The 14,274-nt window shown below is 42.5% G+C and overlaps 1 protein-coding gene across 5 annotated transcripts in view; it reads left to right on the top strand.

Moving 5' to 3' along the window:
• Window positions 1-14,274, top strand: part of lrp1bb (low density lipoprotein receptor-related protein 1Bb) — a 481,608-nt gene that overhangs the window by 281,166 nt on the left and 186,168 nt on the right. For all 5 annotated transcript variants that reach the window (XR_011516175.1, XM_070543934.1, XM_070543933.1 and 2 more), the window contains 3 exons: window positions 3,138-3,287; window positions 13,562-13,702; window positions 13,822-13,947. Coding sequence is in view for 4 of the 5 variants with exons in the window: in XM_070543934.1 (XP_070400035.1) it covers window positions 3,138-3,287; window positions 13,562-13,702; window positions 13,822-13,947 (417 nt within the window). In the remaining variant the exon portion in view is untranslated. The remainder of the gene's footprint in view (window positions 1-3,137; window positions 3,288-13,561; window positions 13,703-13,821; window positions 13,948-14,274) is intronic.

Below are 14,274 nucleotides of genomic sequence, written 5' to 3'. Positions count from 1 at the left end.
GCGAGTTTGCTGGCCAATCAAGGACAGGGATACCATGGTCCTTGAACCAGGTGCTGGTGGTTTTGGCACTGTGTGCAGGTGCCAAGTCCTGTTGAAAGGTGAAGTCTGCATCCCCATAAAGTTGGTCAGCAGCAGGAAGCATGAAGTGCTCTAAAACTTCCTGGTAGACGGCTGCATTGACCCTGGACCTCAGGAAACAGAGTGGGCCAACACCGGCAGATGACATGGCACCCCACACCATCACTGACGGTGGAAACTTTACACTGGACCTCATGCAACGTGGATTCTGTGCTTCTCCGCTCTTCCTCCAGACTCTGGGTCCTTGATTTCCAAAGGAAATGCAGAACTTGCTTTCATCAGAAAACATAACTTTGGACCACTCAGCATCAGTCCAGTCCTTTTTGTCCTTGGCCCAGGCGAGACGCTTCTTGCGCTGTTTCTTGTTCAAGAGTGGCTTGACACACGGAATGCGACACCTGAATCCCATGTCTTTCATGAGTCTCCTCGTGGTGGTTCTTGAAGCGCTGACTCCAGCTGCAGTCCACTCTTTGTGGATCTCCCCCACATTTTTGAATGGGTTTGTCGTCACAATTCTCTGCAGGGTGCGGTTATCCCTAGAGCTTGTACACTTTTTTCTACCACATTTTTTCCGTCCCTTCGCCTGTCTGTTAATGTGCTTGGACACAGAGCTCTGCGAACAGCCAGCTTCTTTAGCAATCACCTTTTGTGTCTTGCCCTCCTTGTGCAAGGTGTCAATGATTGTCTTTTGGACAGCTGTTAAGTCAGAAGTCTTCCCCATGATTGTGGTGCCTTCTAAACAAGACTGAGGGACCTTTTAAAGGCCTTTGCAGGTGTTTTGAGTAAATCAGCTGATTAGAGTGGCAGCAGTTGTCTTCTATATTCAGCCTTTTCAGAATATTCTAATTTTTTGAGATACCAAATTCTGAGTTTTCATTAGTTGTCACTTATGAATATCAAATTTAAATGTAATGAACATTGGAAATACATTGGTCTGTGTGCATTGCATGAATATAATGTACAAGTTTCACGTTTTGAATGGAATTACTGAAATATTTTCAACCTTTTGATGATATTCTAATTTACTGGCCAGCACCTGTAATACTCCACAACCTGCAGTCTGAAGCTCAGCTGTGATGTGGCTCGCTTCTAGTTCCTGGAAATGTCGCAAATACGTCTTTCTCCCCAGAGTACATGGTATTCATTCCTACTAGAGACCACTGCAAATGTATTGATAAAATACATGTCCCACACCTTTAACCAAAATCTTAAGACTTTAGTGTAGTCAGTCTAGATTTCATAAAACCATCTGCCTCTATGTAAAGATGACAATAAACTGTAGATTATATTAGAAATACGTGTAAATAAAAACCTAGCAAATACTGATTAGTTCTACATTTTTGATAAATCAATCAATCACAATTTATTTATAAAGCACTTTTCAAGCAAAGCGCTACTCAAAGTGCTTTACAAAATGACCCCAAATTCCCATAACAGTTTAAAAACATTAATAGACAAGCACACACACACACACACACACACACACACACACACACACACACACACACACACACACACATCAGTAAAAATTTATATTCGGCTGAGTCCAGATGAGCCAAGTAAGGTAAGGCAAAGAAACGCCATCAGAGGAGCCGTCTGCCCCGGCAGCATCAGGTCTTCTGCACTAAGTCAGGGCGCTCAGAGGAGGGGGAGCATAGACCCCCACCTCCACTTAAACACTACCTATAGAGCGCCCAGGAAGCAACAGTCGGCCACAGCCCCCAGGGCAGAGGGCCTCTACGTAGCAAACACTGGATTAGAATGAGTAAAAATATAAAAGAGCTAATATTAATGACCAAAGTAAGAACATACTTGATCTGTCAAATCAAGTTTAGAGAGCTTCTAATCATTATCGAAGACAACACATTACTCTCCAAACGGACATTTCATTGTAAACACTTTAGTTTTCTGATCATATTAATAATAATAATAATAATAATAATAATGCATTGAACTTATATAGCGCTTTTCTAGACACCCAAAGACGCTTTCACACACTCTCACATTCACACACTGCTAGTGATGGTAAGCTACTTGTAGCCACAGCCGCCCTGGGGCGGTCTGACAGAGGCGAGGCTGCCATTTGGCGCTGCCGGCCCCTCTGACCACCACTAACACAGGCAAGTTGGGTGGTGTCTTGCCCAAGGACACAACAGCAGGATACCCCTGGTGGGAGCTGGACTCGAACCCATGACCCTCCGATCATGAGGCAACCCGCTCTACCACCTGAGTTACTGCTGCCCCTATATGCATCTATATTTATATCTTTATTGTAAGTTTGAACCCGTTTCCATGAAGAAGTCTGTCACAACTGCAGCTTAATCCCCCCCCAAAAAAAACTAACAAACAATCAGCAGTTCTTTATTTGTCCTAGTTGTTGTTACACACAGCTCAAGGTCAAACTTCCCATTTGTCACACAGAGGAGCTTTGTCTCTGGCGCAATTCTTCATTCTCCCAAGCCTGTCAGCAGCAGGGAGCTCTGTATTTCACTAGTTTCATTTATGATTATGGACTAGACCTGGGGACAAGAGCAAATTAATGATGCATTGTGACTGAATCTGCCAGACATAAATCCAACACATGGTGGGAGACAGTGAGATGTCCAGAGGTACACAATAGGAATTGCTTTCAGCTCCAAACATTAGCAGGGATGTTCTCTGAGAAAAATCCATCAGCCTTCCAGGAAAGGGATTGTTCATTCTTCATGCTAGCTGGAGTTCATTTGAAGTCATCCCCCACAAAGATGAGCGAGACGGCACACAAACATTGTTATAAGCTCTCATAACCAAGTTCATGAATGGTGCAGCTAAAGCAGTCACAGTAAACTCGTTTTCTGCACGTGCTCGCTCAGTGCGTGATAACAAGTCTGTTATGTGAGTTCAATTTTCATGCCGGTTTAATGATCGCAAGCATGTTGTGAGGTAAATTTAACTTCCTAAACATCTTCCTGTGACTTGATGCCATTGATCTTGAAAAGCCACGTCGAACGCAGGTCCCAGCAAATATTGGCATGGCGAGTGCAAACCTGCTGTGCTCTTGTCACTCCTCTTCTTCCCAGGTCTCACAATAGACTACGGTGCCAACAAGCTCTACTGGATAAGCTCAGCCAACAGCACAATCAACAGGTGCAATCTGGACGGCGGTGGGCTGGAAGTGCTGGAAACTCTCAAGAGCGAGCTAGCCAGAGGCACAGCTCTGGCCGTGATGGGTGAGTGGAGCTCCCATATCAGATTTCCACTGGGGATTATTCAGACGCTATGAACAGATTAAATGTTTAACCAGTTAAGTGGCTGGAGTAGTTATTTATGCTGTCCTAGCAACAGTTGCGCCTCGCTTTGAGTGAATCCGCTGGAGCATTAGATAATTAAAAAACACCACACCGCAATGATGGATGATTGATTTTCTCACTCCGTTCATAATGAAACGGGTGGAGGGTGTTAATTACATGTTGATTCTTGGTACCAGAGCTGAATCCAATGTGTCACACCATTCATCAACTCATGGGTGGATTAGAAACGTCTAACTCCATTCCTGTTGGAATAAATAGGATCGCTTCCACTGTTGCTGTTTTCCTCTTTTTTATCTGCTACATGTTTACTCATCATGTCATGGTTATATAAACATGATTATTTATTTCTAGTGTTGTAATCCAAATTTTAATGTTCTTTTGTCTCATCTTGGTATCAGGGCATCTTTACTGGGTCTTGGGATTGGTCTGGCTTTTTACAAGACCAGTCGAGACTATTGGTGATGGACCTTTGTCCATGTCTCACTGGTGAGAGAACAACAACTTAAAATCATTGGTATTGTAACAATTTACCCAGCTGCCATAGGCGCCGACATACAGTGGGCGGATACACTGCAGCGCCACACTGACACCCCCCCCCCCCCCCCATTAAATCTTAGCTTTCATGGAAAAGAAACTGTACTTTTGAGGTCTTCAGCAACAAGCCCTTTATGGGTTTACTGGTAGGGCTTTAGGTATGTTTGTTACCACATGATGTTCAGGCTTTGTGTGACATAACTTTTATGTCACACATGTGTCTCCGGTGTCAAGAATGTTAACAGAAAATGAAACGAGAGAGAGAGAGAGAGAGAGAGAGAGAGAGAGAGAGAGAGAGAGAGAGAATCTCTTGGTCTCCAGTATTATGATTTTGACTACAACGCTATTAATTATTTTTTCTGTCTTTCCAATTGATTAATCGAACCCAATTATTGTGCAAAAAGAAAGCTGGGATGCTTACAATTGGCTTTTTACCAGTACACCACAAATATTATAAGACTCTTAAGTTATGATACCGTTTTAAACAGATACCAATATATGCTGTGGCCCCCCACATAACAAAAGAAAAACTAAAATATTTGAGGTTACTAACATCGCATTTCTCTTATCAAGCTTAAATTTGAAACAGTTTCTGTGCAAAATGGCATCTACTTCAATTTAAGTTGGTAACAGAAAAAGTACCATATTTATTTTGTCTCCAACAGAAGCTGAATCTCATTCTCCCTAAGCGTGATGCTAAGATGTGTTCTTTAGTAATGTGTTTTTTCTCTTTGTGTACGTATAACGCAGCTATGGTAATGAAACTAGATAAGAAAAGCAAGCCTTGGGTGAAGATGTTTGCTTTTGTTTAAGTCATTTGTCAGTACACAGGGCAAAGGCACAGGGCATTTACATTCAGCCCAGCATTAACTGACACTGCCCATCAGCAATATAAACATGGCACTGGGGTGGGCGTGCAGCTTTTTGCTGAGTTCGCATGACCGCCAAGGCGGCCTGAGTAAATGCTGCGCTAAAAAAAGTTTTCAAAATGCCGAGGTCTGAAACTGACAGGAACACCGACGCAGAGATGAAAAGAAATACAACACATCCTTTTTATCCATCTGCCCGATGGCTGACAGCTCACGCTCTCTCGGTCCTGCTGGGTATGGCTGACTCCTGCTGACCGGTCAAAAACAATAAACAACTTTTTCCTCCTGAAACTTCCCTGGAAATCCCGGTCCTCCACAGTGTACAGAACACTCCCATTTTCTGTCCTTTGGTGTTGAAATAGTGCAGGATGTCCAACAGGGAATCTTATTTTAAGACACGGGAATTTAATCATCTCGCTTGTGCACAGAGGTGAGTTCCTGTGTGCAAAGACCTGAAACATAAAGGTTTATTGAAATAAATGTAACATCTCTGCGGTAACGCCGCCACATGCACTTACATGCATCTACTGAGTGTAATTTTCACTGTGGTCACTGCTTCTTTGGATGCTCTCCATGTATGGAGACTTATGACCTCCTCAGCATGTCAGACAGCATGTCTTGGCAAGCCAAAGGCAATCTCATCTCAGCGGGTGACCTCCTAATTCACAAGAAGGAAACCATATGGAAGTAAGAGGATTTAAAATAATTCACCTCTATCTGTAGAGCTGTTAGCACTAAAATGAACATGCTTCCTAATAATCATGATGGGACTTTGCTTCCTGTGTAGTGGCCATGTGTCAGTATAATTATAGCATCACTGAATGGTATAAGTGGCTAAACTTACATTTTTTAATCGATGGCAGCATTAATCTGTACACTCCCTCTTATTTGTTCATTTCTGTAAGCATTTCTTACAGTTTTAGGTGCTTAAAGGGATGGATCTTTGAGACTTCATTATTGCGTTTCACAAATCGGAGCTAGGATGTGAGGTGACATAGACTAATGACGTGGTTCCTGCATAGAAGCAGGTACAGCAAAACAGTGAATGGTGTCCGCGGGTCTCCATCAGTCACAATTAATGATGAATTTTATCCAGGGTGATGGTACTAAACGGTAGAATGAAAAGCACTTTGTTGTTTTCTAAGGTTTTCTATTACAGCTGAATGGTTTTTGACTTGTTTAATGTTAAATGCACATTTTATTATGATTATCATATCAATTAACAGTTATGTGTGATGGCACAATTTCTTTTATCAAACATTTTAGTGCGTTTGAGTATTTATAGCAAACACTTTATGGGCCAGTATGTAATACTTTTAGTTGTTTACTATCAAAAATGAGTGTGTCCTGTTGACAAACATGTTCTTTTTCATTATGTTACGCCCCCTCTCTGCAGGCCTAGGATGATGAGGGGACTAACACAAGAAAATAGGTGTAGGTGTGTAGGAGTGGATAAATGATGAGGAGGTTTGAGTAAAAAACAAAAGGATTTATTAACAGAAGGTGTCCGTGGGTAAACGGCATAAATCAGGCTTACTATTAATAATCATAATTAGGGAAACTAAAAACATAAGCAGTCTAACTGCTTATGAAAATGCTTTCTGCCAAACTTAAATGATAACCACCTAAACGAAAAATATCCCCGGTTCAAAAGTCCTATGGGGATAAAAAGAAAACCACCACTATCAGAAAACTGACGTTCAGACAGCTCAATCCTTCTAAAGAGGATAATTAAGTCAAACTCATCTAGCAAACACCCCAAAATGGCTTTACCATTAGCAAGGCGTGTGAAAACACGCTCAGAAGGAACCCAGGCTAATCCTGGATCCTTTCTAGAACACCATAAACAAATAATGAGCGAGGGAGAATCTCAGGCTACTCCTGGATCTCTAGCAACAAACCTTGAACCCAAACGGTAACGGTGTAAACCTTAAACCCGATTGGTAACGGTAGCAAAAGTGTCTGTGAGCTAAGGAGAATCTCCGGCTAATCCAGGATCTCCTCGACGTCTGCTGCGTTCCTCCTTTTAAGCCCGTTGGCCGCTTGATAGCTGATGGAGATCAGCTGCTGTCTCTGGTGCTGGATCTCTTGCGGCGGGGACAAAAGGCTCAGGTTGGGATGAAAGGACGGACCGAGGGGACGAGGGTCGTCACACATTAATATTTCTCACTGCCTATTCAAAATATTACTTTGGGCTTGAAATTTGACATTTTATACAAAAACGGTGGCTGACCCTCCATAGGTGTTTAAGGACATACAAGATATTATTCTCCACGTTTCGAGTTTGCACTTTGACATTATGTTACCTCAATGAAACAGCAGAGGGCAGCAGTACATCCACGAAGCATGCAATCTGCCAAGCCAGTTGAGTAGAAGAAAATAGAAACACTGTTGCTGTCATAGACATAAATACAAAGATGTCTCACTGGGTGCTGGAGAGCCTAACGCCGGGGACACACCGGCCGCCGAAGCGCCGGGAGGCGAAGCGCTCACGAAATTCGGCCGCTGCTCGCTGCTCCTCAGTTCAGACCAGACGCTTGTTTCTCCGCTCCGGTCGAGGCGCGCCTCGTAGTTTTTCTTTTAACCACTTGGTGTCCTCCATTTCCTCTCTGCCTTTACTCTGCTCTTTTCCTCGACACCCCCTCCCCCTTGCTGTTTGTGTGTGTTTGTGCGTGTGTGTGTGTGTGAACCTGTGGTGTAAACCAGTTGTTAATAGCTGGCCTACGACTTTCTGCCTCTCTGTCCTGTTTGCTCCGGTTGAAAGACACCCAAAAACACACCCCTTCACGTGGTCACACACACACAAGTTCACTGTGTGTGTGTGTGTGTGTGTGTGTGTGTGTATGTTCGTGTGGTTTTTATGCAGTGTCTGTTTACGAACACATTGGACTATCGTGGAGTTGTATTTTGAAATGTTTTATTTTGTTAAATTTACCGGCCTGCCTCTTATGTCTAGGTTTGACTTCCTGCCAGAATTGCCTCTGCCGCGGCTCGCGAAACAAATAGAGCAGACGCCGAAACGATCGCTGCACGGCGCGGTCTGGAGTGCGGGCGCCTCGGCGGCCCATGTGGTCTGTAGAATAGAATAACAAGGGCGCCGAATGAAGTCGGTCCCCGTTTTTCGGCGCTTCGGCAGCCGGTGTGTCCCCAGCGTAACAGTGTCTCCATCTTATTGAGGTTGTTCCTCACCCTCCAAACCCAACTGGAGTCAACGCAGAGTGACCCGCACTGTTGATAAAAGATCACGGGGATTACTATCGACTTTTCTAGCCTACCTGTTGGGTTTTATGTTTTTATTTACTTTTATTTAATTATATTCATATTTTAACTGTCATGCCATACTCTGTGTCTGATTTTGTGCAAAAAATGTTATTATAATTTTTTTTTTGTTGTTGTTGGGTAACACCTCCCTCAATAGAAATAAATGCACTAGGGCTTATGCCAACCCATGCAAGAGAGCGGCCCGCTGCTCCTCCAATAGGCAGTGCCAGTCCATGGGGTGTCTATGTTTAAATAACACTGATCAAATCAAAATCAAATCAAATCAACTTTATTTATAGAGCGCTTTCACATGGCCAGAATGGACAAACAAAGTGCTGTACACCAATAAAATGCAACACAATAGGACATAGATATGACCATTAAAATACATTAATAAATCCATTAAAATACACTAAGAAATCCCTGTAAAATACCGTAATAAATCCTATGAAAATACAATAAGAAATCCATTTTAAAATACAGTACAAAAACCTGAGTGCCAGTTCACAGTCCATATCCGGCCTACTTCCCCCAACTTCATAGTCCAAAAGCCAGCGAGAACAGATGTGTTTTCAGTCTTCCTTTAAAGGTTTCAAATGACGTGGCCTGTTTTACATCATCTGGCAGCTCATTCCAGAGACTTGGTCCAAGTACTGAAGAGGCTCGACTACCACGAGACTTCAGGCTGTACCTAGGCACAGTTAGTAATCTCTGGTCAGCTGACCTACGGGAACGCACCGGGACATGTTGGTGGATGATATCTAAAAGATATTTAGGAGCCCCTGTGTTTAACGCATTAAACACAAACAGGATGACCTTAAACCTGATGCGATAAAAAACAGGAAGCCAATGCAAGGCATGTAGGACTGGTGTTATATGTTCAGACCTCCTGGTTGATGTTAACAACCGAGCTGCAGAGTTCTGAACTGCCTGGACACGTTGCCTTTTTGATGTGTGTGGGCTACCATAGGTGAAATACCTACAGTGAACTGTGTGGTGCTAAAGAGTCCAATTATTTTTTCACACACTGGGCCTTTACTCCAATTAGCTGATAAAATATGCACCTTCACAAGTTTTAAAACTGGAATATTGTTGGTAAGGAAGATGTAGAATTGGATGTTTTGGGGTAATTAAGTCGTTTTTGTTTTCTCTGTGGGGCCATTTCCCATAATCTCTTCCCGATTACAAAAGCTTTATTTATTAGGCACATTTATGTGAGGTGGTTATGGCTGCTTCAATAGCATTTCCCTCCTCTTGATGGATCCATAACTCTAATACAATCAGCTGAGTGGGTATTCAGCCAGACAAACAAACACAATATTATCATAATTTGTGTGATTCGCATCTCAGATATTTAGGGTTGATGGGCTTCTTGTGCATCTTTTATTATTATTTTTTTCACTTTGCATGCTTGCCTTATTGATGGCTCATGCTGGTTGTGAAATGGTGTAATTATGGCACTCTTGGAGACACAAGGTCAACCAGTGCAGGTTTTTAGGCTCGGTAATAATTGGATTGCCTTGAGGGCTTCCATTTGGAATGTACGAGTGATCCATCAGCCTTGACTTGTCTTTGATCAAACAAGCCGTTGAAGTGGAAATTGAATATGATGCGCCACAAGCGGGCAATCACATCTTCCCAGTGGTCCCTATGGCATCAAATTAACACAGGGTGCAAAGCTAATCTCAGCCAGCATGACCTCCGGGGCGTAATGTTTTGTAAACTGCGTGTAGACTGTCATTCTCCTTCATGCATGCTTGTCTGATTTGTGGAAATTTGTTTTACACTCCCCTTCAATAATAGATTTCTTTGTAAAGCTATGAACGCAAGTAGAAATATTTTTTTGTTAGTTTGCGTTTGACTGATTTGTTACTTTGTAAATCAAAACGTCTGGGGGAACATGGTTAATTTGAACTTTTAAAGGAATGGTTTATTTTTGTTTTCTTTTTTTTATTTTATCAAAAGAGGGGAGTTACCGTATTTTCCAGACTATAAGCCACTACTTTTTTCCCACGCTTTGAACCATGCGGCTTATAATGAGTTACGGCTTTACTGAAGATTTTCCTTCACCTGCCGAAACAGCGCCGCTGCACGTAAGCTTGGCATGAATGAATCCATGGTTTGGCGCTGGAGGCGGCAGCGGGAAGAACTCATTCAATGTACAAAAACGACAAAAGCTTTCAGAGGAAATAAAAGCAGATGGCTGGAATTGGAAAACATTCTTGAAGACTGGGTCAACACACAAAGGGCAGACGGCCAAGGTGTTTCCACCGTTTCCACTGTACAGATCATTACTAGCCAGGCATGTTTTGTGTGCAGTTTTTATTTTCTAATCATCCAGGGCTTATTAATGCTGTGTCAGCGCTGTTCTTTTCTTCTAAACATGCAAATTACCAGTAATAACGTGTCAGTTCTGTTTTTACTTAATAACCATCCAGAAATATGAATGCTATCAGTGCTGTTTTCTTTTCTAAACTTGAAGGCACGTTCACCCAGGGGCAGATTTAGGACTGAAGAAGATCCGGGGCTTAACACACACACGCGTGCGCGCGCACATGTCACACGCACTAGTCAACATCATATATGTCTTGTACCACATAATTTTTAATCTGAAGCTACATATTAAGCATTTTCAGGGCAGAGTATTGTTCCTGTTAGTGTTTAGTGTGAGATGATAGTAAATATTCCCTTGCTTTGCCCAACAACTTTACCTGATAAGCTAACTTTAGGCAAACCAGCAGCACAACAAATATGTTCAAATAAGACTCACAAACCTGAGTCAACACCAGTCTCATCAAAGCTGGGGTTCTGTCGTGGTACTTTTGGTCTAAAAAACATCCTTATGTCCATCTTCACTCATGCGTTTCAGGCAGAGAGTGTAGAAGAAGCCGGCTGCTGAAGGGCTTCGTCTTCAGTGGTGGAGGCTCAGACAGGCTGTATACAGACTACTGCCAGCTGCTCCCTCTCTGTTGGACTTTGGTACTGCATGTTACTTCCACGATTTAGATCCGGGGCTTATGATGAAACATCCGGGGCTTCAGCCCAAGTAGCCGGGCCTAACGCCGCCCCTGTGTTCACCCATGTTTACCATGTTTAAAATTTGTTTTGTTGAATTAAAACAACGAAAAACTTTTGTGTAGCGTCTTTCTGTCTAATTATCTTATGTTACGGCCATATATACGCTGTGTGCCGTAGACCTGCATGTGGCTGCTGCGCCGCGGCTTGTATTTGAGTGCGGCGTGTGTGTAGAAATCCTTTTTTTTTTCTTTCTTTTTTTTTTTTTTTTTTTTGCTGGTGCGGCTTATATTGAGGTGCGCTCTATAGTCCGGAAATTACGGTAATATCTTAAGTCTTAATCGCATCATGAAATATTCTCATTCTTTCACTCAGGTTCTGTGTTTAGAAGAAGTGATGGTCAGGTTGATTAAATTCGGGGAAAACTGACTTTTAAGCAGTACATACTTTAAAAAGCTATTTATAGTTGCTGCTGTTTAGAAATTAATCTATTTTATGTCTCAAATGAACAATCTGAAAAATCAACGGTTATCTAGTTTAGGTTTTAAAGCTGTGGTTCACTCATTTAATCAATACACACACACACACAGTGGTCTCTGGTAGGAATGAATGCCTTGCAAGTCGTACTCAGCGCATAGAAAATCCAGAAATGCTTGGATCAGCACAGATAAGTCTGCTGCTTCAGAGAGTGGCACAACATGGCAAGATTTAAAACAGAGGTCACCAACTCCAGTCCTTGAGGGCTACCATCCTGCACACGTTAGCTGTTTCTTTGCCCCTACATATGAATGAATAATTAGCAGGGCTATGCAGAGTTCAATGTGGTAAAGAGAGGTTTAAACTACTCCATTCAGGTGTGGTGGAGCAGGAAACAGAAAACTAGCAGGATGGTAGCCCTCAAGGACTAGAGTTGGTGAAATCTGATTTAAAGTCTTATTTCCTGCTATTTGGACATCGTACCTGAGAATGAATAACGGCAACCTGACCCTGCCACTGTTTTGCAATGTGGATGTTTCATCTCTGCAAATAACACAAGCCTGGTGGAGTGTTTTTGTGTGGTGGTGTTGCTAATGCTAACGGTTAGCTTCTACTACTCGGGACAATGTTTGTTTGTTCGTCTGCCGCAAACCAAAAAAAAATAAATAAATTGACGGTTAAACACTTGGGTCAGAAATAGCCTCACACTGTAAATCAGCATTCAGTGACTCAGCCATCTTAACTCTCGATCGAGAAGGCTGTTGTTGATTTAACATCCAGGAGAGAGCAGAGCACATCTCAGCTAGCAGAAGCTAACTTTTAGCAATAGCAACTCCTCAACATCGCAAAAAACATTTAGGTTTGAGTTATTTGTAGAGATAACACTCGTTATGATTTTTACCCTTGAAAGAAGAGTGAATGGAGGCAGTGGAAGAGTTGCATTGCTGTTAGCCAATCAGAGGCGAGATGTTTGCGTATCATGAATATTAATGGGCGTTTTTTTTGATCCCCTGTCCTCTGACTAATTCCTGAAACAAGAGTGCCAGAGCTTTTTCCCCACAGAGAACATCTCACATTTATTTTAACATTTATAAAATATTAAGTATTAATTAATTTCTTTTTTTTTCATTTATACCAGAGACCACCGAAAATATAGTAAAAAAAATGAATGCATGCTCACTTAAAATTCATGCAGTAGTTTAAAATGAATGTATATTTTGACATTTTTAAATTCTAATCTTTTCCCATCTGACAAGACTGAAACGCCACCCATCCCTACATCTTACGTAATGCTTTTATCTTCAGTAAAGCTAGAGGAGCCGTCAAACTCCTCTCCATTTTGAGTTTCCCGTCACGATTGATTCATCCAAAGGAAACAAGTGGTACTTGCAGGAGGGTGTGATAGTCGTAGGTTTGGTATGCTTGGGTCAGAAGCCCAGTGTGCATGTGTGTGTTTAGAGGCACGCTCATCTTTTATGCTCCTGGTGTCGCCACTCCTGAAGCCTGGAGGGCTTTGTCTTCTGTCACAAAGAAGCAGGCAGTCAGAGAGTAGATGTTAAAACGTTATGACGCATAACAACTGCAGAGCATGTTCTCAGTTGCCCCGGTACTAGCGGCATTTATTTGTAAGCGTAGGTTGAAAATCACAGTCCTCTTTCTCTTAATAATTGAAGCCCCTGTTTGTGTGGAAGTTCGTGGAAAAGCTATAGCAGAGGAAACCTTCACTAAGCAATTACGAGAGCATGCTTTAAAGCTGGAAGATGCACATGTCATCAGCAGCGAGTGAGCAGAGCAGGGGACAGCGTGTTCCACTCTTTAATCTCAAATCAGCCCAGAAGATGCATTCATTATTAAGCAGCGTTCTGGCATAAAAGTGCCAACCTTGGGGGATTTGAGTGCAGGCTGAAACATACCACTCACTTTTGTATGCATACTTGAAAGCACTGGCTTTAAATCTGAATAGTTTTATGCTTTGTTTTATGGATGCATCCTGTGTATCAGTTTTTTTTTTTTAGGGAATATCGTTGATGTTTACAGGTGGCAAACTTTGGTGGGCAGATGATGAATCGGCCCAACTGGGAACTGTCACCAAGAGAGATGGACGCAACGTTGTTGTCTTGAGAAACAAGACAAGCGGGGTGGTTCATATGAAGGTGTATGACAGGGAGGGTCAGAAAGGTAACACACACACACACACACACACACACACACACACACACACACACACACACACACACACACACACACACACACAGTGCCAACCAGTGACGGCTCCCTTTGCTTGTTGTGCTTTTCAGGAAGAAACCCGTGCCAAGTAAACAATGGAGGATGCTCCCAGCTTTGTTTGCCGACCTCAGAGAGCACCCGTAGCTGCTCCTGCACTGTGGGCTACAATCTACGTAGTGATCGCACGTCTTGCGAGGGTAAGATTTCAACTGTAATCTTGTTATTTTCACTAGTTATTTCATTGTCGTCAAGGAAAGGAGGAGGAGATTTTTAAATTTGAACAGGTACAGCTCCCGTCCCTGCTCCCTCTCCCCTTCTGGAAGGCGCCCCCTCCCCCCCCCCCCCCTTCCACCGTTAGCTTGAAGCTTACTGACATTAATTCATTGCAGGTAGAGGTAGTCTTCATGCTAGCGCTATATTAGCCTATCAATGCAGCATACAAAAATAATCTGCACTATACATTTTTTATTTAAATTAAATTTCAGTTACAGTTCTCTAAAATACAATAAACAACTTCGTAATTA

This window comes from Nothobranchius furzeri, chromosome 14 (genome assembly GCF_043380555.1).
Source record: "Nothobranchius furzeri strain GRZ-AD chromosome 14, NfurGRZ-RIMD1, whole genome shotgun sequence".
NCBI lineage: Eukaryota > Metazoa > Chordata > Actinopteri > Cyprinodontiformes > Nothobranchiidae > Nothobranchius > Nothobranchius furzeri.
Note: the sequence above shows the minus strand (reverse complement) of the source record. Positions and strands in the feature narration are given on the sequence as shown.